Source organism: Trachurus japonicus, chromosome 23 (genome assembly GCF_045865225.1).
Source record: "Trachurus japonicus isolate A0001 chromosome 23, Traja_1.0".
Classification (NCBI taxonomy): domain Eukaryota; kingdom Metazoa; phylum Chordata; class Actinopteri; order Carangiformes; family Carangidae; genus Trachurus; species Trachurus japonicus.
Genome location: NC_140929.1, coordinates 22,742,166 through 22,768,177, shown reverse-complemented (window position 1 = coordinate 22,768,177; position 26,012 = coordinate 22,742,166). Strand labels below are relative to the sequence as shown.

The 26,012-nt window shown below is 42.9% G+C and overlaps 1 protein-coding gene across 2 annotated transcripts in view; it reads right to left on the bottom strand.

The window, feature by feature from the left end:
• chst11 (carbohydrate (chondroitin 4) sulfotransferase 11) overlaps positions 1–26,012 on the bottom strand; it is a 118,508-nt gene that overhangs the window by 18,156 nt on the left and 74,340 nt on the right. For both annotated transcript variants that reach the window (XM_085769430.1, XM_085769431.1), the window contains exon 2: positions 11,157–11,242. In XM_085769430.1, the coding sequence (XP_085625556.1) occupies positions 11,157–11,242 (86 nt within the window). The remainder of the gene's footprint in view (positions 1–11,156; positions 11,243–26,012) is intronic.

The window sequence follows — 26,012 nt, the reverse complement described above, 5'->3', positions numbered from 1 at the left end:
ACAGTAACATAAACCTGAAAGCCGACACATGCCGACCTCCCAGGGGAAGTTTGACCCAGTACATCTCAACAGTGCAGGGAAGACGAAGAAACCGCACTGCACTCTGCATATTAGGGAAGTGTTTGCTTTTTGTGTGTGTATAACATAACGTGTGTGTGTGTATTTGTGCTACATCTGCAGACAAATGTGCATGTGTGCATGTATTGTGTAGATGTACAATTACTTGTGACCAGCGTCTCTACATAAGTGATAGTGTAGACGCCCAGTGTGTACGTATCTGTGTGTGTGTGTAATGTCAGTATATCTCAAAGAGAAAAGTGGGGGTATAATTATAGCACCACAGACAAGATAATGACAAACTGCTCTGACTTTCCCTCAGCGCCATCAAAGTTTCCCTTTCCTCTCATGAGCACTTTACTCTGTCTCTCTCTGTGCGTGGTGTGTTTTCCCCCGCAGGGAGCGGAATCAGAGAGGAGGAGGAGGAAATACAAGGAGGAGGAGGAGGAGAAAAACATGAAAAAGAGTAGTTCACTTATTACTCATAGGAAACTGTTCTTTTCTGTCTTGAAACCAGAATCTGGAAAAAGTTCAAGTTCAAACTCAAGGATGAACCTATTTGAGTTTTCAAGACTTTATTACCTGCAAATAATAAATGTTGTAATAATCCTTAACTGTTGATAGGAGCTTAGTGGTCAATTTGCTGAGGGATTGTTTCTTTGTCCTTTCTGCGTTTGACTAATGTGTTGGAAATCGATTTCCAAATGACCTACGACCAGTTCGCAAAACTTTTCACGTACTTACTGTCCTCCTAACAAATGGACTGTCAGGATGTGCGGGTGTGCGGGAGGTGATGTAGTTGTGTGTCTGTAGAACTAATCAGAGGAAGAAGTCGGTGGTTAGGGATTTGCAGTGCATGTCTGAGCAGAAGAAGAAGAGTAGCAGAAGCTCAAAACCCGTCGAGAGCAAATGAACGACCAAATGCAACACTCACCATCCTGACTGTGACTGACAGCTGATCTTTTGGAACTCTCCGATGCTCGATGAAGATGAAAAAACATCAAACAAAATAAAACAAAAGTTGAGGTTGAACGATTGTTCGTGACCTTGGAAACGTTGACGCAACAGTCTGTCTGTTTACTGTCTGTATGTGGTCAGACAGTGAAATAAAGACAAGAATGAAGAGAACATTGTGTTATAACCTCTTGCATGTCTTGTTTTGTCATGACCAGAGTTTGATTCTATCATAATAATATCAGATCTGATTAACCATAATTTACCTTCATCTTATCTTTCTTTTACAAAATATAACTTGTGGCATGATCCCTTAAAAAAAGAGGAATCAACTCATCTTTTCTTTTTGTTTCTTTTCTTTTTAACTTGTTGTAATTACGTTTGTTCTGTCAAGTTCATGTTGATTCAAGTTAAAATGAATAATTTCTCGGGGCAGATTTATGGACACAAGTTCTTCTGACTTGAAATCTTGAGCTGAGTGAAAGAATGAAGACTTCAAAGAAACAAAAATGAATAGAATAAAGAAGAATATTAACAGACTTCCCAGCATGAGGAGTACATTTTGCTTTTTAGTTTGAAGAAAACATGTTATGTAACTTCCTGTGCGTCAACACATATGAAGGTAATGAATCAATAATAATAATCAATACCACCCACAATGAGTGTTAGTATTAAATCTTGTGTTTTGTTCTTGCATGATTAACAGAGTCACTGATGTCTGGTACAAAGTGCCTCCTACAGCTGCAGCTGCAGCTGCAACTCTGCTCTTTAAAGGTCCCATATTTTACACTTCTGAAGTCTTTTGATATCTGTAAGAAGATACAGTATATTTGTGGTTTTAAGAACTGAAAGTCCAGTGTAGTGTAGTTTTATATCTCCTCTCTCAGGCTTTTCTCTGAAGCTCCAGTAAAAACTGTCCAGACAGCCAATCAGAAGAGAAGAGGCTCTGAGTCTTTCCTCTGATTGGCTGACTGTTTTTTGAGTGGTTGAATAAAAATTTAGCAGATTTCAGGTAAAACACTGGTGGGTCCAGGTTTACGGGCCCTAAAAGCAATGATTGCTTTGTTGTGACATCACAATGTTACAGGCAGTCTGGATGGCTGGTTTTAAGGTTCAGTTTCTGAATAAAGACTGGCTTTGATACTGTCACAGAATTTATGCAGAACCTTTACCTGATCTATAATCAAAGACGACATGGGCATCTCACTTTCTACAATATGGGACCTTTAATCTTAGTAGAAGACTGAATTAATCTGTAAAAAAAACCAAAAAAACAATGTTGAACCAGTTATTCAAATCTTAACTCAACACAGCTTCTAAACTTTGATTTCAGTTGACTCACAGTTTTAAGGCTGGAGGGGAGCTTGTGGTTTAAAGCTGAATGAACCCAAATGAATTTCAGTTTGTTAACACTATGCAGTTTAATTACAGTATTCTGTGTGTATGTATTTTCATCTTCTGTCACCCACATGTTTGTTGAAAGACAACGGATGTTACATGAACACAGATTTAAAATCTTTCGCAGGTGGTCCTGACAAGTCGGTCTTTCATAATTTAAAAAAAACACGCTTGTAATGTCAAGATGAAGAAATAATTCTCCTTTGATCATAATGAAAGTAAAAAATCTTGTTTATCCATGCTCTCGGTGGCCGTCTGTGTTGCACAGTCTCTTCTCTCTGCACAGTTTATCTTCTCAGAGAAAAACAGAGAGCTCATCTCCTCTAAATCCCTTTGTCTCTCTCCTTTCACCTCCTTTCTTCAGCTCTGTTCATATGCAGCCTCCAGAGATAGACAGAGACAAAAAGAGTAAAGCCTCCTCTAAAACCCTTTGTCTTTAAACCCAGAATGACTTATCCAGCTTCCCACACGCACACATACACATACACACACACAGACACACAACCCCATACCCTCAGTGTATGGCTGTGCTCTGGTCTGATGGTTTTACAGCAGAGCGGCGCTCAGACAGCTGCTTTGGCTGCTTTGCTGTGGGTGAAAGGTGTGACAGTTCTTTCAAGTCCATGCCAGTCTCTGCTGCTGTGTTCCTGCATAATCTGGCCCAGGGTGCCACCACAGAGGAAGTGGGAGAAAACACACACACACACACACACACACACACACAGACAAACTCACACTCGACTGATGTGAAGGGGTTGTTCGGTTAGACGGATATCTGCAGCCGGTGAGACATCTAGGTATCATCTATAATGGCACAGACACTTATTTTGCTGAATACTCTCATTTCTAAGTGGCTGGAATGCCCTCCACTCCACAGCACTGCCTGTTTATTTGCAGCTATTTCTAAGAGCTGCTGCCTGTCCAATCAGGACTAATGGCTTCTTCAGTCTCCTTAAACTTTACAGATTGTGACAACTGCATAAACACAGTCGTCACAATCCAACCTGGGTCTGGCGTCTCTCAATTCATCGGTTTTTGTGAGTTTAATTCTTTATTTTAAGGACTGAGTCAGACCATGATGGACGTCGGTGTCCACAGGGACATTTGGATGCACTTCACATTGAAATGAGTCAGTAAAAGCTTCAGTATCTAATGTCCTGGACCCTGAGACAGGAACAGGACACTTCACACTTCTTGCTTAACAACTGCTCTCATTAAAGCTGCCATACCTGGAGCCCCTTTAGTTCCTTCATAAACCTACAGCAACAGATAGAGCCCAGTTGTCATGGCAATGTAGATGTTCAAATTTCCTCTGAAGAAAAAAAAAGAGTAAAAAAGTCCTCTTGGTCTTCCTTTTAGTAAATGTATTGCTGTGATAAATTTGAGGGAACATCACTTTGATATACGAGGATGGTCTGATTTGATTGTGGTAATCAAAGGTCAAATATCTCATTGGATAAAATGATGAAGTGATGGCATTTTACATCCAAATGGTCCACTTGTGATAAACTGTATAGCTTTGATTTATCTGATATGACACAGTTCTATTATATTGTTTTATTATCACTCATTATGTCTCTTTCTCTACTATATTCCTTTGATGTACACACAACAACACTAAATAGGTGGATGGAGCTGCAAGACTGACCTGAGTTTCTTCTACTGGGCAGATGTGTGAACCCTTTGTTCTTACATGTGCCTTTTTGTTCTATGTTGTTCACTGTTTGTAAAACCAACAAAATGTGCTATTAACGCTTTTTCTGTAGATTTAATCTTGTCCAAAATATATCCTTAATTCATTAATGTGACTTTTTATACTTGGCCAGTTTAGCAAAGGACAGTCTGATAACTGTTTACTTTTTACATTTTTTGACATTAAATGATTTCTAATGCAAGTTCATCTTCCTTTTCACCTTGCATTTTGCAATGCATGACTCAAATCAATGCAACAAATAGTAATTTGCGAAGTTAAAGGGGACATATTACGGAAATATCCCTTTTTGAAGGCTCTTTAACATATGTTAGGTGTTTGTCTTGCCTTCCAGCCCCCAAAATGCAAGAATTGACAAAGAAATCTGTAATGTGCAGGCTCCCTACTGTAGGTTGAAATCCACGTGGTTTTATGAGCTGTTCCCTCAGTTGTCTTCCAGTGATGTAACTAGGATTCGAATTTGCATAACCCCACCCCTACCTGGTACCAGTAGAAGGGGCGGGGCAAGTAGTGGCTGATTTGCATTTAAAGGGACAGACACTGAAACCAGCCGTTCTGAACAGGGCTTTTGAGAGGATGAAAAGAGCTGTGATGTTTGATCCTTGGGGGATTTTGACCAAAGCATGTCACAGACATGTTTTTAAGACACCTGGGAACTATTTTAATTTGTGAAAAAGGCATAATATGTGAAATGTACCTTTAAAAAAAGGAAAAAGTGTGGCCCACAGTGGGAGGCAGAGGCTGCTCCACTCATCACCACACAACGCTATCGATCTCTCCTGCTCCCTCCCTCTCTTTCCCTCGCCCTTGGGACTCTTCTTATGACTCTTTCTTCCCGTTGTTACATCTGCTTAGTTATGACTCAGTAATTAACCAAAGCCCTTTGCTCACATTTTTTAAAAAGTGTAACATTAAAGATGTATCATTCCTCCACTTGCGACCCCCCACTACTGATCAGAGTGTTTTCATGACCCATCCTGCCTGATCCTCGGATTAACCCCGTTGCCTCAGATGTAACTGCAATCACTGCTGTCCATGTAGCCTACAGGCCATGTTGACTGAGTGTTTTAAGGCTTAGCTAACACTAAGGAGACAAATGGGCCAGTGATAGTAACTATAGTAACGGCATGAGAAGATATGCTCTGTCCATGCTTGGTCCAGATTAGTGTGTAAAATAAATGAGTGGAATTTATATAAAATATGCATAGAGCCTATATACATTTTCTATCATCCCCATGACAACCAGATATCTTTATTCTCAAGTGCTGATCTTAATCCACAGGAACACACTATGACAGCAGTTTAACACAGAAGCATTTTCTTCCATTAACATGACTCTGCATTAGTCCTCACATCAGCCTTGAGTCATTCCTGCCCGTTACAAACCCACTGACTTTGGGGACTCACCAGCCTCAGCCCTCATGTCTGAATCAGCAGCGAGCTGTGAGCCAGGGCTCTGGCTGGGTAATAATGGAGTCTACATGGCCGTGTGAGCCAGTCTGTGATTACTGGTGGGAAGAGAAAAAAATATTTCCATAAGGAGGAAAGATTAAGAAAGATTATTACTGTTTAAGGTTTCAGCTGATGTATTTAGATGATATCCGACCGCGTGTGAGACCACATCAAATCAATCCCTCTGGAGGTTAATTGCATTTTGCAAATCAAGTCCTTCTGATTTTGAAGAAAGAGGAGGATCACTGTCTGCTGGACCCTCGGGCCGCAGCACGTCAGTTAAACCTTGAATTGAAGCCCTGCCTGGAAAATGTAAGAGAGACTTTTATTTTACTTCGAAAAAAAAAACCCAACTGGCTGATTTAAAGCTGATATTCTAGTGTTACACAAGAGGAACATCTTCTGAGGGCAGAATATTACATTAGATTTTCACTTGTCAGATTAAAACCAGAGAAGAAAAGGCAGAACCTATAAAAACTATGCTTTATTTTATACCTCAGATCTCAGCATGCAGTGTAACCTCAGTAGCAGAGTGCTACCTTTTAATTCCTCTGGCCCAGTGTGAGCTAATATAGCCTTCCTCTGTACGGACATGACGGTTACCAAACCTGGCCATCCAGCACTTTCTCACTCTGTCCCATCACATGCTTGGTCAAGCCCCCCCTTGGCGCCACTCTGTCACACACTTGGCACCCCTCCTGTGTCATTTTTCAACACGTAAAGGCAATCTATTCTTCAAATGAATGAGGTGCTACATTTATTAATGGCAGCGGAGTGACCAGGACGTGACTGGGGTGGATGGCCGGCGTGCAAAAGTTCACTCCACAGTCTGGTCTGTGGTTTACATCTAGGCAATAAAAGCACTCTGGTTAAGGTTAGGGAAAGATTGTGGGTTTTGGTTGTGTGTTTTGGTTTTTGCCAAGAAATAGTCCTTGAAGCAGCTCTTGTTTCTTTTCCCTGAACCGTTTTATATTTTTCACTTATGCCACTACGTGCAATGTTAGCTTTAAACTCTGTTAACCCCAAACCGAATAAGAGAGTTTGTGAAAATATGGCAAACTAACTCTAAATCTGAATGTCTACAATTCAAGGACAGGGGAACAAGAACACACACACAGAGGAACAGCTCTCTCTTGACCACTGACCCCATGCACCCTGCTAAAGTTTACTCTAGCACCAGTGACACCCTCCTGAGCACACAGAAATATATCAATGGGACTTCACATGAGGCGAGAAAACGTGTGGAAAAATCTTCCACGGAAAATGAAACCTAGAGCAAATCTATGCACACCTGGTCTAATCTTAGCTCCCCCAGAAAACCAATCAAAGCGGGCCATGAATACTTTTTAAAGGGATAGTTCACCCAAAATTGAAATTTCACTCATTATCTACTCACCCTCATGTCGACTAAGAGCTTGTTTGTAGCGGAACCGGGAAGAGGAGCTTCGAGAAGCTTCCGCTACAAAACAAGCTTGAAATATAGACTTATTTAATTTTTTTCGGGACAATTTCGTATTTCGGGGCTTCAATACGAGTCCATATAATGGTTGCAAATGGTTACCAACTGTCTTCGTAACAAAAAGACACACCAAAAAACATCCAAATACTTCCATGCTGCTCATATGTAATGTCCGTCTTGTATTGAAGCCCTGAAATGCGAAATTGTCCCGAAAAAGAATTGAGTAAGTCTATATTTCAAGCTTGTTTTGTAGCGGAAGCTTCTCGAAGCTCCTCTTCCCGGTTCGTCCAAATTTGACAGACCAGGAAGAGGAGCTTCCGCTACAAACAAGCTTGAAATATAGACTTATTTAATTCTTTTCAGGACAATTTCGCATTTCGGGGCTTCAATACAAGAAGGACATTACATACGAGCAGCATGGAGGTATTTGGATGTTTTTTGGTGTGTCTTTTTGTTACGAAGACAGTTGGTATCCATTTGCAACCGTTATATGGACATGCACTGCTACGCCGAGACCCCCTGTAACTCAGAGAAGGCACGGAGGACTCTGAAACTTCTCCCAACCCTTAGTCGACATGAGTGTGAGTAGATAATGAGTGAAATTTCAATTTTGGGTGAACTATCCCTTTAAAAGGTGTGCAGTGATAAATGGCCACTGGAGAAAAATAAAAAAAACGGTGCCCGAGGGAACGTGAGGAAGAGAGGACGCGAGCTCCAGACAGTAAAGGACGGAGGAGGGGGAAGAGGAGGGAGTAAGGGGGCGGCTGGAAGGTGTGAGAAAAGAGACAGGACCGGGTTAGTTGTGGAAGAAAGAGGCAGGCGGACAGTAAGTGATAGATAGCGAGGGGGACAGTGATGACAGAATAGAAGAGCAGCAGAAACTATCCAATCCATCACTGTGATAGCATCACCTCCACCACTGTCCCCCTGTCTCGCTCTTCTCCTTAGCTTCTGAACCACAGCACTGATAGACTGATGTACTCACACACACATACCCACACACACACACACACCTACACACACACACACACACACACACACACACACACACACACACACACACACACACACACACACACACACACACACACACACACACACACACACACACACACACACACAGCTGTTTCAGCCTCTCAAACAGCTCCTGTATGAGCTGCCAGGCTTTTCCTCTACAATGTCTCAATACATCCACTCTGGGAAGAGGGTGGACTTGAACGATGTAGTTCATGAACTACAAATTGTCTATATCATCTTTCAGTCTCTTTACACTATTATTATGTTAAATTGATCTTTGAAACTTCCACTGGCTTCAGTCCACTTGCCTATGCTTTATTTTTGTCTGAATTTACATTATCATTGCAAGCAGGGAGTGGTTTTAAAAAACTCTCCTTGTTGATACATTCAAGGACACTTGGAGGTCTATACTGAAGAACATCATTTATTTAAAAGGAAAACCACAGTGTATGTCGAGGAGGAGACACACACACATAGGAAACACGTATTTCCAGTTCATACCATTTTATATTTCTACGTCACTGTATTTTATTACCAGATATTACTTTCTGATTAATTTCAACACTATACACAAGTTAGCCTACTTTACAAAAAATAACAAGAACAACAAAACTACATGAAAATACAGTATGTGATGCCTTTTGAAATGTCAATATTGATAATTAAAGGTAATAGCTACGACTTTTTCATCAAAACGATTAATTTTTCAAAAATAATACATCCACAGACGTCTAGAGGGGTGCAGAATAAAAGTAGGCTATTACTGTAATGTTACAGATTTTTTTATACAGTTATATAAATAATTGTTTTATAAATTTTGATGGGTCCAAAATATATAAATATTTAGGCTACATCTGGTTACATTGGCAATGTCGGCATGAAATGATCTCTGTGCCAACAGCCCTACGTTGATCAGGGGGAGCCAGATCCTGATAGCTCTGTGGAGAAAATTGCATCGTGCTAATGCTAATGCTAACTAACGGTCAGGCGGTACTGCAACGTTTCCGGTGCAGGTATGATACTGTGGGTTTGTCTGCAGGTGAGTTAGTGTGAAATGATTAATCTCTCCCCACCTGCACCATGTCCCCTAATCAGGCCCAAACCACATTGACCAGCTCACCTTATTTCCTGCTCGCCAAATTATGATGCTTCTTTACGTCTTTGGTTTTTATTTCTGTCCTCCTGCGGTTTGACCTTTTATTTGCTTAACGTTGGAGTCCTGCCTGTGATTTTCTCTCTTCTTACTCTCTCTGGTCTTGACCCTTGTTTGCCTCACAATCCCATAAGCCTTTTGTTGCTCTTTGCAACATCAGTCTGTCATCCTGGTTGGCCAGCCTCCAGCCCACACCCCAGTCGGCCAACCAGCTGTCTGCTTCCTGAGGACACTCTGAGTCAATGTTTTTACGCTGGGAGCACGCAGCCTGTGTTTCACGAGCTGGCGGATGCAATGACTGAGCTGCTGTGTGAGCACACGTGTGTGTTCACACTCAGCATTGCTGTTACTGCCAACTCAGGCTCCGTTTGCAGCTGGAGTGTTGAATTTCTTTTCATAATCAATTAATTTATGAATCATATTTGACAGAAATTAAATGCCATTCTCCACATGCTTTTTCTTGGACAAATACAACTAAGGTATCAGGTTTATGTGCTTCTCTGAATATGGCATCAACAGGTCTTCTGTCTCTGCAGAGAGGATCATGTGTCAGGCATGAAAAACAGGCAAGAGGCTGAATCTCTGTCTCATGAACGTGTCTCACAGGCAGTCTGTCCACTGTATCCACCCATTTACATATCCAATTAAGTGAAAACCATGTTTCCCCATTGCTGCAGTGCACAGATTACACATCCAGTGTGTCCCTGACCTTAAACACCTTCAATCTGTTGAATAGCTGCATACACTGAGTATGAATGGACCACAATCACATGTTTACTGCACAATTGATCAAATGCATTTTTCTAGAGGCTGAAATGATAATCTATGCTACGGCTGAATTCCTGACAATATAGCTCAATAAACGACTTAGAGACCTGATGTTTAGCTCTATATATATCTGACTGGAAGGTAGGAAGCATTGGACTGTGATCAGATTTGTAACTGAAGGGCTCAGCAATGCTAAATCACCGGCATAGTTCCTAAAGCTGATGGATAACCCTTAAGAAATCACTCAGCTACATTTACCGTTGATGGGAAGCTTTTCCCACACATTAAGAGTTGTAACCTTGTGAACATGGATCTCTTTTGACATTATATCCTTGCCTTGTGAAGCTTTAATAGGGACCGTTAACAGAGAATCTCTTGCTAATAGATATTTGTCATCGCCGCCATTTCATCCCACCGTCCTCCCAAGATGAGTCATTAAAACTGAAACCCATGTAATGCTGTAATTTCATGCAGGTAACCATGTAGTAACATCAGGTGTCTCCTTGTCAGGCGGCTGCCACCTCGTAAGACTCTTTACACCTAAACTGTAAAATGCTAAATGAAGTGAAAGTGGAACAGACAATGACGGAACAACAACTGTCGTGTTCTTTATGGAGACAAGTGATGAATACTAGCGCTGATGCTTTACACTTTATTTTAGCTCTTTGTTCTCTCCTGTCTGCCCTTGAAAGAGCTGCTGTAAGTTTGCAGACTAAAAACTCCCTCGTTTTCCTGTCCCTTGTTGTTGTCCCTTGCTCTCGCTCCTGAAAGACCGGGGACGGTTTTATCACCTGGGGCCTGTAATGTTCCCCGACGACACACAAGATGGACTGTCATTATGCTAATGCTGTCCTCTGGAGCCGGGACAGTCACCGCTGTCACTACGAGGTTGACATTTACACGCTGACACGTACTTTGGTCCGCGGAGACGGGGCAACAATCCCTGTTTAGGATTAAGAGAGCTGACAAAAACAGAGAAGCCAAAAAACAGGCTTGTGCACAGGCAGACATATAAAACTACTGCTCAACTGATGCCAGCTGGGGTCAGAGCCTCTGAGGTTCTTGTTGGGTCTGACCTCTGACAGCTGGCTGGGTGGGGGCAGCACAAATAGGAACAGATGCTAGTCAAGAAGAGAGGGAAATAAAGAGAGTGCAGTTGCAGTTGTGTTGGCACATTAGCTTCTTACCTGTGTGGGGTTGTAGAGCTCCTGCAGGGCGTTACGGGAGCCTTTCCTACAGCAGCCTTCCACCATGAACGGGTTCCTCCGCATGACTGCAAAACAGAAGAGGCGACAGTTAGAACTGAGCGCTTTTAAAGTCACTTTTGTTGGCGCTTTTATTGGATTCGATGGCGAGGAGGGACAGGAAATACTGGCGCAGAGAGCAAGGACGCACAGCTTAAGGAATTTGTACACAGCTTGGCGAATATCAGATTGCCCCGAGACCTGAGGACATTTCAAAAGATGCAACCTGATCAAAAAAAAGAAAAGAAAAAGAAAGAGAGACCATAACAATGGAAATTATAGCACCGATTAATAATAAAAATTACAAGCTCCCCGAGTCAGAGAAACCTGCAGAATGAGGACAGGACAGGGAGGAGAAGCTCAAACTACAGAAGCGAGAAGACATAAAGTTAATGCAGTTGTATGATTTAAATGCACGGGGAGACAGAGAGAGAGAGAGCTAGAGGAAGAGAGAAGTGCACAGTACATCATGGGAGTTGTGTAGGCCTGTAGCAGTATAACTCAGGGGTGGTTCAGGGCTCATCTGAACCAACTACAGGCTTCATCAAGGAGAAAGTTTTAAGCCTGATGTTAAATGCAGAGAGGGCGTCTGCCTCCTGAACCCTGCTGGGAGCTGGTCCCATCACAAACCCAACGCTAGAAAAGTTTGACTTGAAATCTCAAAGTGCAAACAAGAAGAGTTATTACTCTTTGTGTAGTTCATTTTTAAAACATGAAGGCTTAATAGCTTCTCCCACATCCGCGACAAAGTAAAGTTTATGCGGGAGATGTTATCTTAGTCACTCGGATACACTTGTGTGGCTGTTACTCTTCTACTCGTGTGTGGTGTGTTTATGTGCGTCTTTATTTTTCCATTTCCAAACCACCTCGACGGGAGCTGCTTTGACAAATCAACTCGATTGATGCACAAGCCCGTGTAATGCGTAGCTGAGCTTCGTCTCGTGGTGAGGTACAGTGTGTTTTCATCTTATCTTACCTTCGCAATAGAGCCACTCAACTGTTTATCTGTGACATGCTGAAACGTAGTGTAAGCGTACACAAATGGAAAGGAGACATTTGAACAGCAGCGTCTAGCTAAAGTAACAGACATGAGCCACCGTGCCCAACTGGTTATACCAGAGTAAGTCAGGCTGGATTTGACTTAGTCTGTTAGTTACATAGCTTTACTTTAAAGGGGACATTTTATGGAAATATCACTCTTTAACATATATCTAGGTGTTTGTCTTGCCTTCCGCCCCCCAAAATGTGAGAATTGACAAAAAAATCAGTAATAGACTCCCTAGGTTGAAATCAATGTGGTTTTATGAGCTGTTCCCTCAATTGTCTTCCTCTGATGTAACTTCGATATACCACCCCTACCTGGTACCAGTAGAAGGGGGCCGGGCTAGCAGTGGTTCATTTGCATTTAAAGGGACAGGCACTGAAACCAGCCGTTCTGAACAGGGCTGTTTAGAGAGGATGAAAAGAGCTGTGATGTTTGATCCTTGGGGTATTTTGACCAAAGCATGTCACAGACATGTCTTTAAGACACATGGGAACTATTTGAATTTGTGGAAAAGGGGCATAATATGTCTCCTTTAACTCACTTTAAACGTCCTATTAGTAAGTTTTGCTATTGCTTCATAGTCAACCGTCTTTAGACTTGCAAGTTAAAATTTTAAATTTCATTCCTTTAACCCAACAGCAGTAAAAAAATACCAATGTTAAATGTTGTTTCCATCTGTCTTTCCTTCTACTGAAGTAAACATGATTACCAGCTACACTCTGGGCTGTCTCATCACTAAGTAAAGAAGAAACACCTGCTCCTGGCAAGAAACCACATTTGGCAGAGACCTTTTTCATTTGGACATCCTGGAGACTGTGAGGATACAAAGATTCCAAATGCATCACAGTAAGGAAGGATTTTCATTTGGCTTTTCCAGTTTCTTTTTTAGCAGTTTTCCATATAATTATCCTATGGAGGAACTTCAGGCTGTGTGTCCAGACGGAAACGGAGCTTCACAACAATCTTTTTCTTGTTTGTATTGAAAAAGTTTTCCGTAAACACGTCATCATTTCAAGAAATAACAACCATGTAAACATGGATCCAATCAAAGCAACTCAAAACACTGTAGTAGATATGCCAGGCCTGTGTAGCGCTGTAACGCTGCTACACATATACACTAAAACCATAGAAGAAAATGGAAAGCTTCCCCATTATAAGTGGATTAAATGTTGTCTGGGAGTCGTGTCAGTGCAAAGATGACGATCGGTTGATTTAGCCCTCCTGTTGTCCTCCTGGGTCAAGGAAGGAAGGACAAAGGGAAGGAAGGAAGGAAGGAAGGAAGGAAGGAAGGAAGGAAGGAAGGAAGGAAGGAAGGACAAAGGGAAAAAAGGAAGGAAGGAAGGAAGGCAGGAAGGACGAAGGGAACAAAGGAAGGAAGGCAGGAAGGATGAAGGGAAAGAAGAAAGGAAGGATGAAGGGAAAGAAAGAAGGAAGGCAGGAAGCACGAAGGGAAAAAGGATTGTGGAAAGAAGGAAGGGGAAAGGAAGGAAAGAAAGAAAGATGGAGGGAGGCAACAGATTGGGCCAATTAGATCAAAAGAGGAAGGAAGAAGAAGTAAGGACGAAGGGAACGAAGGAAGGGAAAAAGGAAGGAAAGAAAAATGGGAGAAGGGAGGGAAAGAACAGATTAGGTCAAGGAAGGAAGCAGAAGGATGGGCGAAAGGAAAGATGGGAGGAAGGAAGGAAGGAAGGATGGAGGAAGAGAACAATTTGACCCAGAAGGACAACAGGATTAAGGGACGTGATTCTGCAGTGTCCGAGGGACCCAACAGTAGTTGTTGTTACGTTATGTCCACCATATGTCTCCTGGTGTGGCTCAGGTTACAGGTCAATGTGGTGGGGGTAGACATCATTGTTTTACAAAAGATCCGTTTTAAGTGTTTACAAGATCCATTTTTAGTATCTACATGAAAACACTGGGGCAACGTTTTGAGATTTTCCCTCTCTGGGGCCCGGTTCCAAAAAATTGCTGTTTTCACCTCCTGAAAATGCCATTTCCGCCTGGACGAAACAAAACGATTAACAAAACTTATGCAGATTCACTGAAACCCAGCTGCACTAGCACCTGTCAGTTTCATTAGGGGTTTGTCACCCATCGCTCATTCAACAAAGAGTTAGTTTTCTTTCTTTAATCCATCCATCAGCTGCAGTATACCGCTCGTCTGCAGAGGGTTGCCAAATCCCAGCCGTCAGTGGGCGAGGGCGGGGTACTTGACAGAACAGCAGTCTATCACAGGGCCAGCTCACATTCACACTTAAGAGTCGCCAATTATCCTAACATGCATGTCTTTGGAGTGTGGGAGGAAGCCGGAGAGAGCCCACAGGAAGAACCGTCTGATGTTCGGCACCAGTGCAAACCACTGCGCCACTGTGCCACTCCCATCTTTCTTTAAAAGCCCTGTAATCCACAATGTCTCTCTTTCACTGTAGTAAATTCTTATGACTGATGCAAGAGTGAGATGCTGCTGCTGCTGCTGCTACTCTTCAGTTGTGGACCCCCCCCACCCCTCTGGACACCTCCTACAGGATGCTACTTTGGGAATGATGGCTTCAAATGACCAACTGCTGGGAGTAGGAGGCAGAGAGCTAAAGGGATAAATAATGAGAGCGGTGACTATACGCCAAGGGCAAAGCCACAGTTCAGCGTTTGTTTGGCTGGATCTCAGCTCTTTACAGAACTCGATACAGAGCAGTAGCTGCTGGCAGAGGCTCAGTGGGAGCAGCCAGCGCAACAGTGCCCCGCCAACACACTCTCTCCAATTACTCGGGATGGAAAAGTGCTGAAGGACAGCACAGGAGGGACAAGCAAGAAAACGAACCACTCAGAAGACAGCCAAGGATTTAATGTCAGCTTATTCCACACGTCATCTGCCTCATGTTCATGGATGAACATGTGTTAGTGCCGTCGGGGGGTGGGGGGGTGGGGGGGGTGGCACCGACCCACAGATGATGCATATTCATACATCTGGATCCGTTTTCCATCAGTTACACTGCTTGTTTGGATTCACAGCCCAAGCAATCAAGATGATACCACAACATGAACAGTATAAATCATAAATGTGTTGTCGTAGTCGCTGATATGCAGCTGTGTCTGTCTCATTGATCAGTCAATGAGCAGGAAATAATTAAAAAGAACATTTAAGCGGTGATGATTTTTCTATTATATCATTGTAAATTGAGGACCTTGGACTGATGGTCGAACAGAACAGCTCATTTGAAAGATGTTAACTTGGGCTTTGGGAAATCATGATGAATAATTTTCTCGGCTGGTTATTTTCTAGGCTAAGAAAATAACCAACAGATGAACAGTGATGGAAATAATAGCTGCTTTCGGGCAGGGCCACGGCTCGCTTTTAGGTCACAGACATTATGTTTTCTCTGAGAATTGAGGGTTTGTACGTTCTACAGTTAAGAAACTTTTTTTAAAGCCTAATGTGATGACAAAGTATTTTTCATCAGCCACAGAGAGGGCTCTGACCCGGCACCTTCACCTTTGTGATAATTCTGTAATCATTTACTAAAGGCTACACGACCCTATGAATTATTGAAGGGTCTAATGACATCCCTCCAAGCTTTCTGCTCCACATGAGTCTGTCGCTGAATTCACTCCTTTATCAAGCGTTTCTTTCATCAGTATTTCCAACATATTCTCACTGCAAACTGGTCTCACATGGACGCTCGCTCGGTCAGGACCCTGGGAACCCTGTTACTTTGTAACACGCTAAATGTGTCAAAAAGAAACAAAACTCACCAGAAAGAGACACAAAGCCATCGAACGATACAAAAAAGAGATCACAAAGAGAGTAAAGTGACATAGATGACTACAAAGCATCCAAAACACAAAAGATATGCCAAATGAACAAAAGAAAATGCAAACTAGAATTAGCAAGTCGTGGTTGTTTCCCTCTGTGTTTAAATGAAGCTAGAGGAAACACAGTCACAATTTCCACTTGTATTACTGAGACAGGGTCTTAATGGTCACCTGAACATCAGAGAGACACAGCAACATTGACCACTGACCCTTTGGATATCAAATGTCATTATTCCTTTTTACTTAGGTTTAATTATTAGTTTATGTCCGACTAAGCATATAAATTCTTGACATATGGCCAAAAATGTGAGCTTAAAGGGATAGTTCAACATTTTGGCAAATTGGCCCATTGCCATAATCGCTATAGTCATAGTAGGTTCGTTACCTTTAATTGTCGGTGTAAGCTATTTTTAAAATGACGGAGTGGAGGAGCAGGCTGCTCAGAGCTACGCTACGGAGGCTAAAGGAATTTCTTGGTTTCCCTCATCAAACTCATCAGATACAAAATCCCAATACTCCAAAACGCTTTTGTGGACAAGTTGTGACCTGCACAATCACCACGCTATGAGATAATAATGGAACGTTACGAAACTGAGCCGTTTTCGAGGTAAATACAGGGTAAATACAGAGTCAGCTTGCTGAAAAACTGTCCCTGAACGCAACGCACATCAGCGGTTTTGCATGAATTTACCTCTAAAACAGCTCCGTCTCGTAACGTTCCATTATTTTCTCATAGTGTGGTGAATGTGCATGTCACAACTTGTCCACCAGAGCGTTTTGGAGATGTTGGGTTGTGTATTTGATGAGTTTGATGAGGGAAACCAAGAAATTCCATTAGCCTCCATAGCATAGCCCTGAGCAGCCTGCTGCTCCGCTCCGCCGTTCTAAAAATAGCTTACATTGAAAATTAAAGGTAACGAACCTACTGCTAAGACTAAAGCGATTATGGCAATGGGCCAATTTGCCAAAATGTTGAACTATCCCTTTAAATTGACCTTTGACCTTTCTTAAAACCAAACTCTAATCAGTTCATCCTCGGGTCCAAGTGAATGTTTATGCCAGAGGTAATGAAGTGGTGCCAGACAAGCTGGAAAACAATGCCTCCAGCTGTGACTGTCACAGGAGGCACAACAAATGCTAAATATTCAGTGCTTCTACGAGTTCCCCTTCGTTGTGCAGAGGGAGCAGCGCAAGGTGCCAATTTGCACATCTGCCCCGTAAAGCCGATAATGCAGCATCCACATTTACAGCTGCGACTGTGTATAGATGTACAAATCTGGTGACTGCAAATCCATAAATCAGCATGATGAGGATGTTTCACTGTGATTCTCTGGATTTTCATCTGTTATTGCTGATGTATTGTATTGTAGATGCTTTTTCTGCAGCGGTCAAAGGATTTGTCTTCGCCTGCGCTTACTCTCATCCTCATCTCGCACATCAGAGGAACATCAAAGCGAAGAAGAGGATTCGTGCTTCTCAGCGGGCTGTTGATTTTTTTTTTTTTCTTTTTTAAATGCTGGTTAAAAATTGAAGAATGGAGTCTGCTGAGGCTGCCGCTGACCACAGATACACCCCTGTATCCCTGTATGTGAACTGTAATCCCTCTATTGGCCCAGAGCAGATCCACTGACAGAGCCCCGGGGAGCGAGCTGAGCGCTTGTTAGTGTAATGAGCCCCAACAGACAGCTGTGACCTTCAAACAGCAAGGGGAGGATAGAGAGAGGGAAGGGATGCCTTTACACTTCACACACACACACACAATTGATAACCTTGTTGCTGTAGCTGGTCTTTAATAATGCAGTTTGGTTCTCCGTTCTACTGTGGACGACGTATACGCGCAATTACTGTGCCCTCAGAGGACGGGCGCTCTCAGTGTAATAATACAATCATGGAATATTTACTTTCCAGGCTTGCTCATGCAGAAAAGCACAGACGCGCGTGCGCACACGTCCACTCCCGGCAGGCTGAATCAGCACAACTGAGGTGATTACTGTGGACACGGACCTGAGGTGGAGCTCCAGGTAATGAGGATTCAGTGACTGCCATGACGGAGAGACTGGTGTTAAAGGGATAGTTCACCCAAAATTGAAATTTCACTCATTATCTACTCACCCTCATGTGGACTAAGGGCTGGGAGAAGTTTCAGAGTCCTCCGTGGCTTCTCTGAGTTACAGGGGGTCTTGGCATAGCAGTGCATGTCCATATAACGGTTGCAAATGGATACCAACTGTCTTCGTAACAAAAAGACACACCAAAAAACATCCAAATACCTCCATGCTGCTCGTATGTAATGTCCGTCTTGTATTGAAGCCCCGAAATGTGACAAAAAATTAAATAAGTCTATTTTTCGAGCTTGTTTGTAGCGGAAGCTCCTCTTCCCGGTTCGTCAAATTTGGACGAACCAGGTCCGTCCTCTTCCCAGTTCGTCCAAATTTGACGAACCGGGAAGAGGAGCTTCCGCTACAAACAAGCTCGAAAAATAGACTTATTCGGGACAATTTTGCATTTTGGGGCTTCAATACAAGACAGACATTACATACGAGCAGCATGGAGGTATTTGGATGTTTTTTGGTGTGTCTTTTTGTTACGAAGACAGTTGGTATCCATTTGCAACCGTTATATGGACATGCACTGCTACGCCGAGACCCCCTGTAACTCAGAGAAGCCACGGAGGACTCTGAAACTTCTCCCAGCCCTTAGTCGACATGAGGGTGAGTAGATAATGAATGAAATTTGAATTTTGGGTGAACTATCCCTTTAATGGATGCCAGTGTAAATCAGGTTGACAGCTCTGGGTCCTGACGACTAAACTTCTCCTCTGTCGCCAGAAACGCACTCACGCCCACTCAGCCGACAAGAGCATATAAGGTCACCCCCAACGTCCCCCGCCGCGGCGCCGCCAACACCTGGCTCTCTAGTCGGTGGGAACTGAGTAGTAACCATGGAAACCAATACCTTTCACCATCCTCTCACCTGCAGGAGCTGGCTGGGCTCCTCGATCGGGGCTGGAATCAGGTAAGGTCATGGGAAAGTAGAGGGTTTCTCCTTTCGTCAGTGTTGACAGGTATTGACATTGCGCAACTGCTGGCACACACACACACACACACACACACACACACACACACACACACACACACATGATAGTGTGCTCATGAACAAATATCATTAGCTCCATACTTTTCCTCACAGGTGCAGAGACTGAACAGCAACGTGCTTTGACTTCAATAGAAAGTAACTGCAGCTAGAAAATCCAACATTTCAGCAAAGGGGGGCGGGAAATACAAGCAGAAGCCACCGTAGCGGCGCGTAATAGGTTGACACTCCAACTGATAATTTAAACACGTTCTCTTCTATTCCCTTTTTTTAATCTTTAATAGCTCGTTGCAGTCCCTAATGTCTAAGTGAATGTGTGTTTCAAAAGAAGAGGGGTTGGAGCTGTTCTCGCTGACTTCTCTGCAGTTGTCTCTTCACTGCTTCCCTTTAATTTTCTAACAAGAAGCCGCCTCTGCACAGGAGCATGATGGGATCACGTGTGAGAGACAGGCTGCTGCCATCCAGGGCAAATTTCAAATCAACAAGAGTTTGACCTGTTAGAGGCAGAAAATTGTGCTGTTGAAACCAATCACACCTTTAGATCTGAGAGGCCAGTGGGTCCTATAGGTTATTTATGTCTTTATCCACTTTCATGCAGCTATGAGTTATTTTATATAGAGAATATTGCACTTGATTTGGATATTATCAGATAAACCACATCCACTTTAATGCATTTCCCTTTTCTTGCAGTAAAATGTGTTGTTCAACATGCAGGTACAAATCCTGCAGCTATAGTCTTGGTTGTTTCCTTTTACTGCAGGCACTTAGAAATAGTGTAAAAACACATCATGAACAACTGATGTTGGACCAGCCAAAGGTTTCACTAACATTCATTTGTTTAAAGTGACTCTAATTGATATGTTGTGCATTTTGCTGTAGTTACAAGTCTACAGAGAACCATCAGCTGAATCAGCTCCTACTGAGCTTTATTGTGAGTTTCAGTCATTGTTTTTGGCTACAGGAGGAAAGTGTTTTTAGGGAAGCAGCTATAAAACGCCTACATCCACGACCACAACCTGCTCGACAGAAAACAACCAACACAGTCAGAGACTTCATATGGATCCACTAAAAATGACATGATCGAGAATATTTCATTAACACCTACTTGAGCATTTCTTAATAGTTATAGTTAAAAACTGAATGAGTGACATCCAGGAACTAAGAGAGACTATAACAGGGAAATTCAAATTAGTAGTTTATGAATACAGTTAGTGCTTATCAATGATGAGTAGAACATTTTTAACTGTGTTTATAAACGACATACTAATGAGTGTCCATGTTTAATGATGAATTCACTATTAATTCATGCTTAACTAATGCTTAAAGGGATAGTTCACCCAAAATTTAAATTTCAAACTCATTATCTACTCACCCTCATGTCAACGAAGAGCTGTGAGAATTTTCAGAGTCCTCCGTTCCTTCTCTGAGTTACGGGGGGGTCCGCGCAGCAGTATTTGTCCTAATGGTTGTGAATGGATACCACTTTTCTTCGTCCAAAAAGACACACCAAAAAACATCCAAATACCTCCATACTGCTCGTCTGTAATGTCCCTCTTGTATTGAAGCCCCGACATGAGAAATTGTTCTGAAAAAAATTAAATAAGTCTATGGGCCGGTGCATATTCTCATTTGCCCAGGTCATAGTATTTCAAAGGAGGTTAAATCGAAAGCAACTGGACTTAGTTATTACAAATAACTAAGTTATTACAAATAACTAAGTCCAGTTGCTTTCGATTTAACCTCCTTTGAAATAAATAAGTCTATATTTTAAGCTTGTTTATAGCGGAAGCTCCCAGTGTCTAGGTTCACTGCTCTTCCTGTGTCAGTGCAAATCACCGGCGGAACAATTTCTCATGTCGGGGCTTCAATACAAGAGGGACATTACAGACGAGCAGTATGGAGGTATTTGGATGTTTTTTGGTGTGTCTTTTTGGACGAAGAAAAGTGGTATCCATTCACAACCATTATATGGACAAATGCTGCTCCACGGACCCCCCCGTAACTCAGAGAAGCCACGGAGGAAAATTCTCACAGCCCTTAGTTGACATGAGGGTGAGTAGATAATGAGTGAAATTTGAATTTTGGGTGAACTATCCCTTTAATAGTGTGCACTTATTATGAAGTGTTACAGTGTGTTGTATTTACTTCAGGAGCTGTTTTAGCACCTCCTTTATGTGTTCAGACAACAACTGTCCACTCGGTTCATTCATCAAAATAATGATACATGTCTTCATAGCTTTATATAGTCTACATGTATACTGTATAGATCTATTCAGTTATTCAGTTTTTCTTTTTGTTTTTGCTTCACAATTTGAATTGGAATGTATAAAACACTTTCTTGCCCTGTGAGTTATTGAGAGGCCTCCATTCACTCCTCGCTCCTCATCGCCTCGCCTCACCTCCCTCCCCCTCCTCTGGCTGTATCGCTCTGAGCCAGCCCAAACACCAGAGCCCTGGCTCCGCTATGTACTGTACTGTACCCCCAAGGTAAGAGATGCTGTGTGTTCTGCGCAAATATCCACACACACACACACACACACACACATACATACACACGGCACAGAAACAAGCGCACTCTCTGCTCCGCTCCCCTACTCCGCTTTCATCATCCTCAGAAGGGGATACTGTCACATTGACACCTCGCCTCCTCCTCCTCCCTGTTACCATCATCCCGCTGCGGAAAAATGCTCCGAGATGTTTCAATTACAACTTTATTAGTCTTTTTAAAAGCAGGTAGAGAGAAGCTGGGAGGCTTCCAGCTCAATTCAACAAACAGGCTCCTCTTTCATCCAGCAAAAGGGAACACTTGAAGTGCTGGCTAATAAAACTTAATGCTCCGAACGCCGCGCCTCCTCTAAATTAAGCCGCATTGTGCCTGGGAAGGTCAGAGACGCACTGATTTCATAATTCACTTCAGACATCAGAGGAAATGTCTGCTGGACAAAGCAGTGACACGGCGCTGAGAGCGCCACCCTGAGCTGCCTCTGCCAAGACGACTGTAGGAAACCGAGGCTGTAAATCAAGAACACAGACAAACATCAGAGAGCTCAGAATAAACAGGAGGCACTGTGGACTGTACATTCTGCATCTGCTATTGTCCTTCTTGTTACGAGCATCATCTTTATTTATAGCTGGTTATATCATTATGTGATTGGATTGGACTGGTCAGGTGGTCAATAAACCAATAATGAAAAGCAAGAACAAAAGAAGTGATGCTGATCAGTAAATAAAAGCCCAACTTTGGTGTTTTCCCGGAATTTGTCATCTTCAGTTACCCTCAGATATAAAAGCCAGACGTTTGCTTCTTCACGCTGCCAGAGACTCAACACAGTCTGTCTCGTTCCAGCCCTGTATCTTTTGAAACCTGTTGTAAACCTTGACTAATCTGATTTTCCTCCGCCTCCAGGACCGGCCCGGCTGCCTCTGACCCCCTGCTGTGTTCCTGAACCATCCCTGGATTCATCCGGTTCCTGGATCCCTGGATCCCTGGAGTCCCTAGTGTGACAGTATCGAACTGCTACCAAAGAGAAATGCACACAACCTGTGTTCAGAAACGCAGCCTTAAAGGGATAGTTTGGCAAATTGGACCATTGCCATAATGCCTATACTGTAGTCACAGTAGGTTCGATACCTTTAATTGTCGGTGCAAGCTATTTTTAGAATGGCAGAGCAGAGCTGCGAGCTGCTCAGAGCTACGCTACGGAGGCTAATGGGATTTCTTGGTTTCCCTCATTAAACTCATCAAATACACAATCCAACAACTCCAAAACGCTCTGGTGGACAAGTAGTGACCTGCACATTCACCATGCTATGAGATAATAACGGCGTTGGATTATAGGCCAATTTGCCAAAATGTTGAACTATCCCTTTAAAATGAGCCGGACTTCTGTGACTTAGTGATGTCACAGCAAAGCATTTACCTTGCCCCGCCCATCTACAGTACACTCAGCATTCAACATTGCAGGATTTTTGTTTACATTGAATCTACCATATTCCTTATTTGATCGTTCAGTAAACATGCAGCCAATCAGAGGAGCGCATCCTGATTGGCTTAATGACCTGTTGCTGCTTTAGCTCCAAAGAAGCCTGAGAGAGGAGATGTAAAATCTACATTGGTGGTTTTTGGTTCTTAAAACCACAAATACACCCTCTTATGGATCAACTCAAATAAAACACTTAAGTGTAAAATATAGGACCTTTAAAACTTTTATGTAGATTCTTCTAAACCTTTATTTGGTGGAAAAACTGAAAGTCAGAAGCGAGTGAACCCTCATTACACACTACACATTATACAGTTGCTTTGGCATGACTTGACATATTATATGGAGCGAGACAAACACTCATAATAAATGAAACACCTTGCCTTTATAAGACTCTCAGAGATGACTCACCAGAGTACGTCAAGCCTGAAAGTTACCTAAAGCAAAATACACTGCAGTCAGTAAATATTAGCCTGCACTATAATATTGTGAGAGTTTGATTACACACAAGGCGTCCAATAAACAGCAAGCACAGCCCGACACATGCTCAGTATGGGCTGGCAATCACGCACAACATCTGCTGCCATCTATCTGCAAAGGATTATGGTCCGCTGGAGGAGGATTAATTTGTCCCTAATCTTACCTTCACAGTGGGAGATGCACCGCGCCACCCGCACATCAGCCAACACACACACACACACACACACACACACACACACACACACACACACACTCACACACATTATATCTTTATGGCTGTGTGTGTGAGTTATATTGTCATCCTGCACAAAACTTAAGTGCTGCAGCTTAATAGGGATTTAAATGAACAATGCAAGTGGAGTAGAGAAGTAGAGATACAGGTGATTAGCAATGTTGGCACAACTTCATTAAACAAAGCCCAACAAGAACTTGGAAATGATTTTTGCGTGCAAGTGTGTTCTTTATGAGTGTGTGAGTGCATAAAACCAATCAGGTCTCCAGTGATGATTAGCTGTGTGTGTGTGTGTGTGTCTCTTTCCTGGTTAGAGTGCTCCTTTTAATCCCTTTAATGATGATTACTAACATGAAGACAATGCATACGCAATTCCGGCGCTGTCAGTCCTCGCCTCACCTCAGGCTCTCAGATGGAGTCAGGGAGGAGAGAGATCTGCCATCGCTCTTCACTGCCTTACCGCTCAGCTCAGCTTTGACTGACAGCTGTGCACAGCCGGGGGGCACGAGGCGCCGATCGGCGCGCTGCTGTTTGACAATGTGATAAAATTCACACTGAAACTGTTTTGGAAGCCGAACAGAAAGACATTTTTTGGCGGATAATGTGTAACATCTTGTACAAGGGGCGGCCGCTATCCCGATTACAACTGATTGGCAAGTTCTGTAAATAACCCTCGATGGTGAGCAGTGAACTCAGCACTTGTAGTAACAGTTTACAGCTTCTCTGCAGCAGTGGAATTAACTCAAGCCTTTGCGATTGATGCAAACCACACAACTTCTGATGATGTACACAAAATCTCTGTGTACTGCAGCAGGTAGCACTGTATGTTGCTATCAGAATGCTATCAGAAGGCACTTAACAAAGGAAAACAGGCCATTATAACCTATTTAGAATCTAGGTCTTTGCTTCAAAGAAACTGCAGAGAAAGCAGTTTCCTCCCATCATCAAAAGGCACGGGGGGGAACTTCAGGACACTGTCAGAAAATCGTGTCCCCTTCACTTCCCCAAAATCCTCTTTTTGTTCCCTTCGCTTTTATTCGGTGTGAGGTCGATTTTGAAGTCTCTTTGAACGCCGTCCTCTGACTGTTCAAGCCTCCGCACTCCACATGAGAGGAAATCTGTGTTGATAAAAAATGTTGATTCATTCGTCCGAGGCTCCTCCAGTGCTTACCGTGAGCTCAAAGCAGTAAAACTAACAAGCCGTACCGAGCGCTTTGCTGACTTCTTTCATCCTGGGAACTTGCTTCTTAGCCTATAGACCTTCCACACTACTGCAGGAGATTGTCAGTGGAATATGCAGCCTGAATTTAATGCTTTCTGACACTACTCAGGAACTGGGGGAAAAAAAGATAAATTAATCTATCAACCCAAAATCACAATTTATTTATTTATTATTTATTTTAACAGCATGGTCATGTGAGTCCATAAAAAACAACGAACACATAGCCTGGCTAACACCAGACCTCATCTCAATGTAGATTGAGATTCGGTCTGGGAACCACCCGTTCATTTTTTCATATTTGAGGCGTGGCCCAGAGCTGTTTATTGATCGCTACGAATGTCTATCAAATGTGTCTGTAGGTAGCTTATAGCTAATCATATTAATCATACCCGATGACGTATGTAGAGCGACAGAAATCCGATGAGGAAAAAAGTGCTAAATGTTGCTCTTTTTTCAAAATAAACTTGCTAAACTACTTAAAGCAGAAGTAAGCGATCCGGTGGTTTTGGCTAACTTCTTGTCAGTCGATGGAGTTAGCAGTCCCCGCCCTCGTCCCTACGTCACCACATTCACGCGCATCCCTTGGCTGCACACACAGAGAGGACCGCCCCTTTATGCCGTTCTCTCTCCTCATTGGATAAAGGTTGTAGGATACAAGGAAAGTTTTCTCCTCGGCTTACAGCAGAGCAGAGTGTCTGACAGACCCGTGTTTCAGACCAAACACTCTATGTAAGTGATTGCTGTCGGAAGATAGAACTTTTTAAGACTTATATTATCACAAACATTCCGCTTACTTGCTGCATCGAAAGGTAAAGCAGCTGCCGCCATGTTGGATCGACAAGCAATCAACAAAGTCGCTTCGGTGTTGTCACCGTCTTGCTGCCCCCTGCCCCGCTCTGTGATTGGCTCTCTTGTTTAGGGAAAAATTGGGTCCATG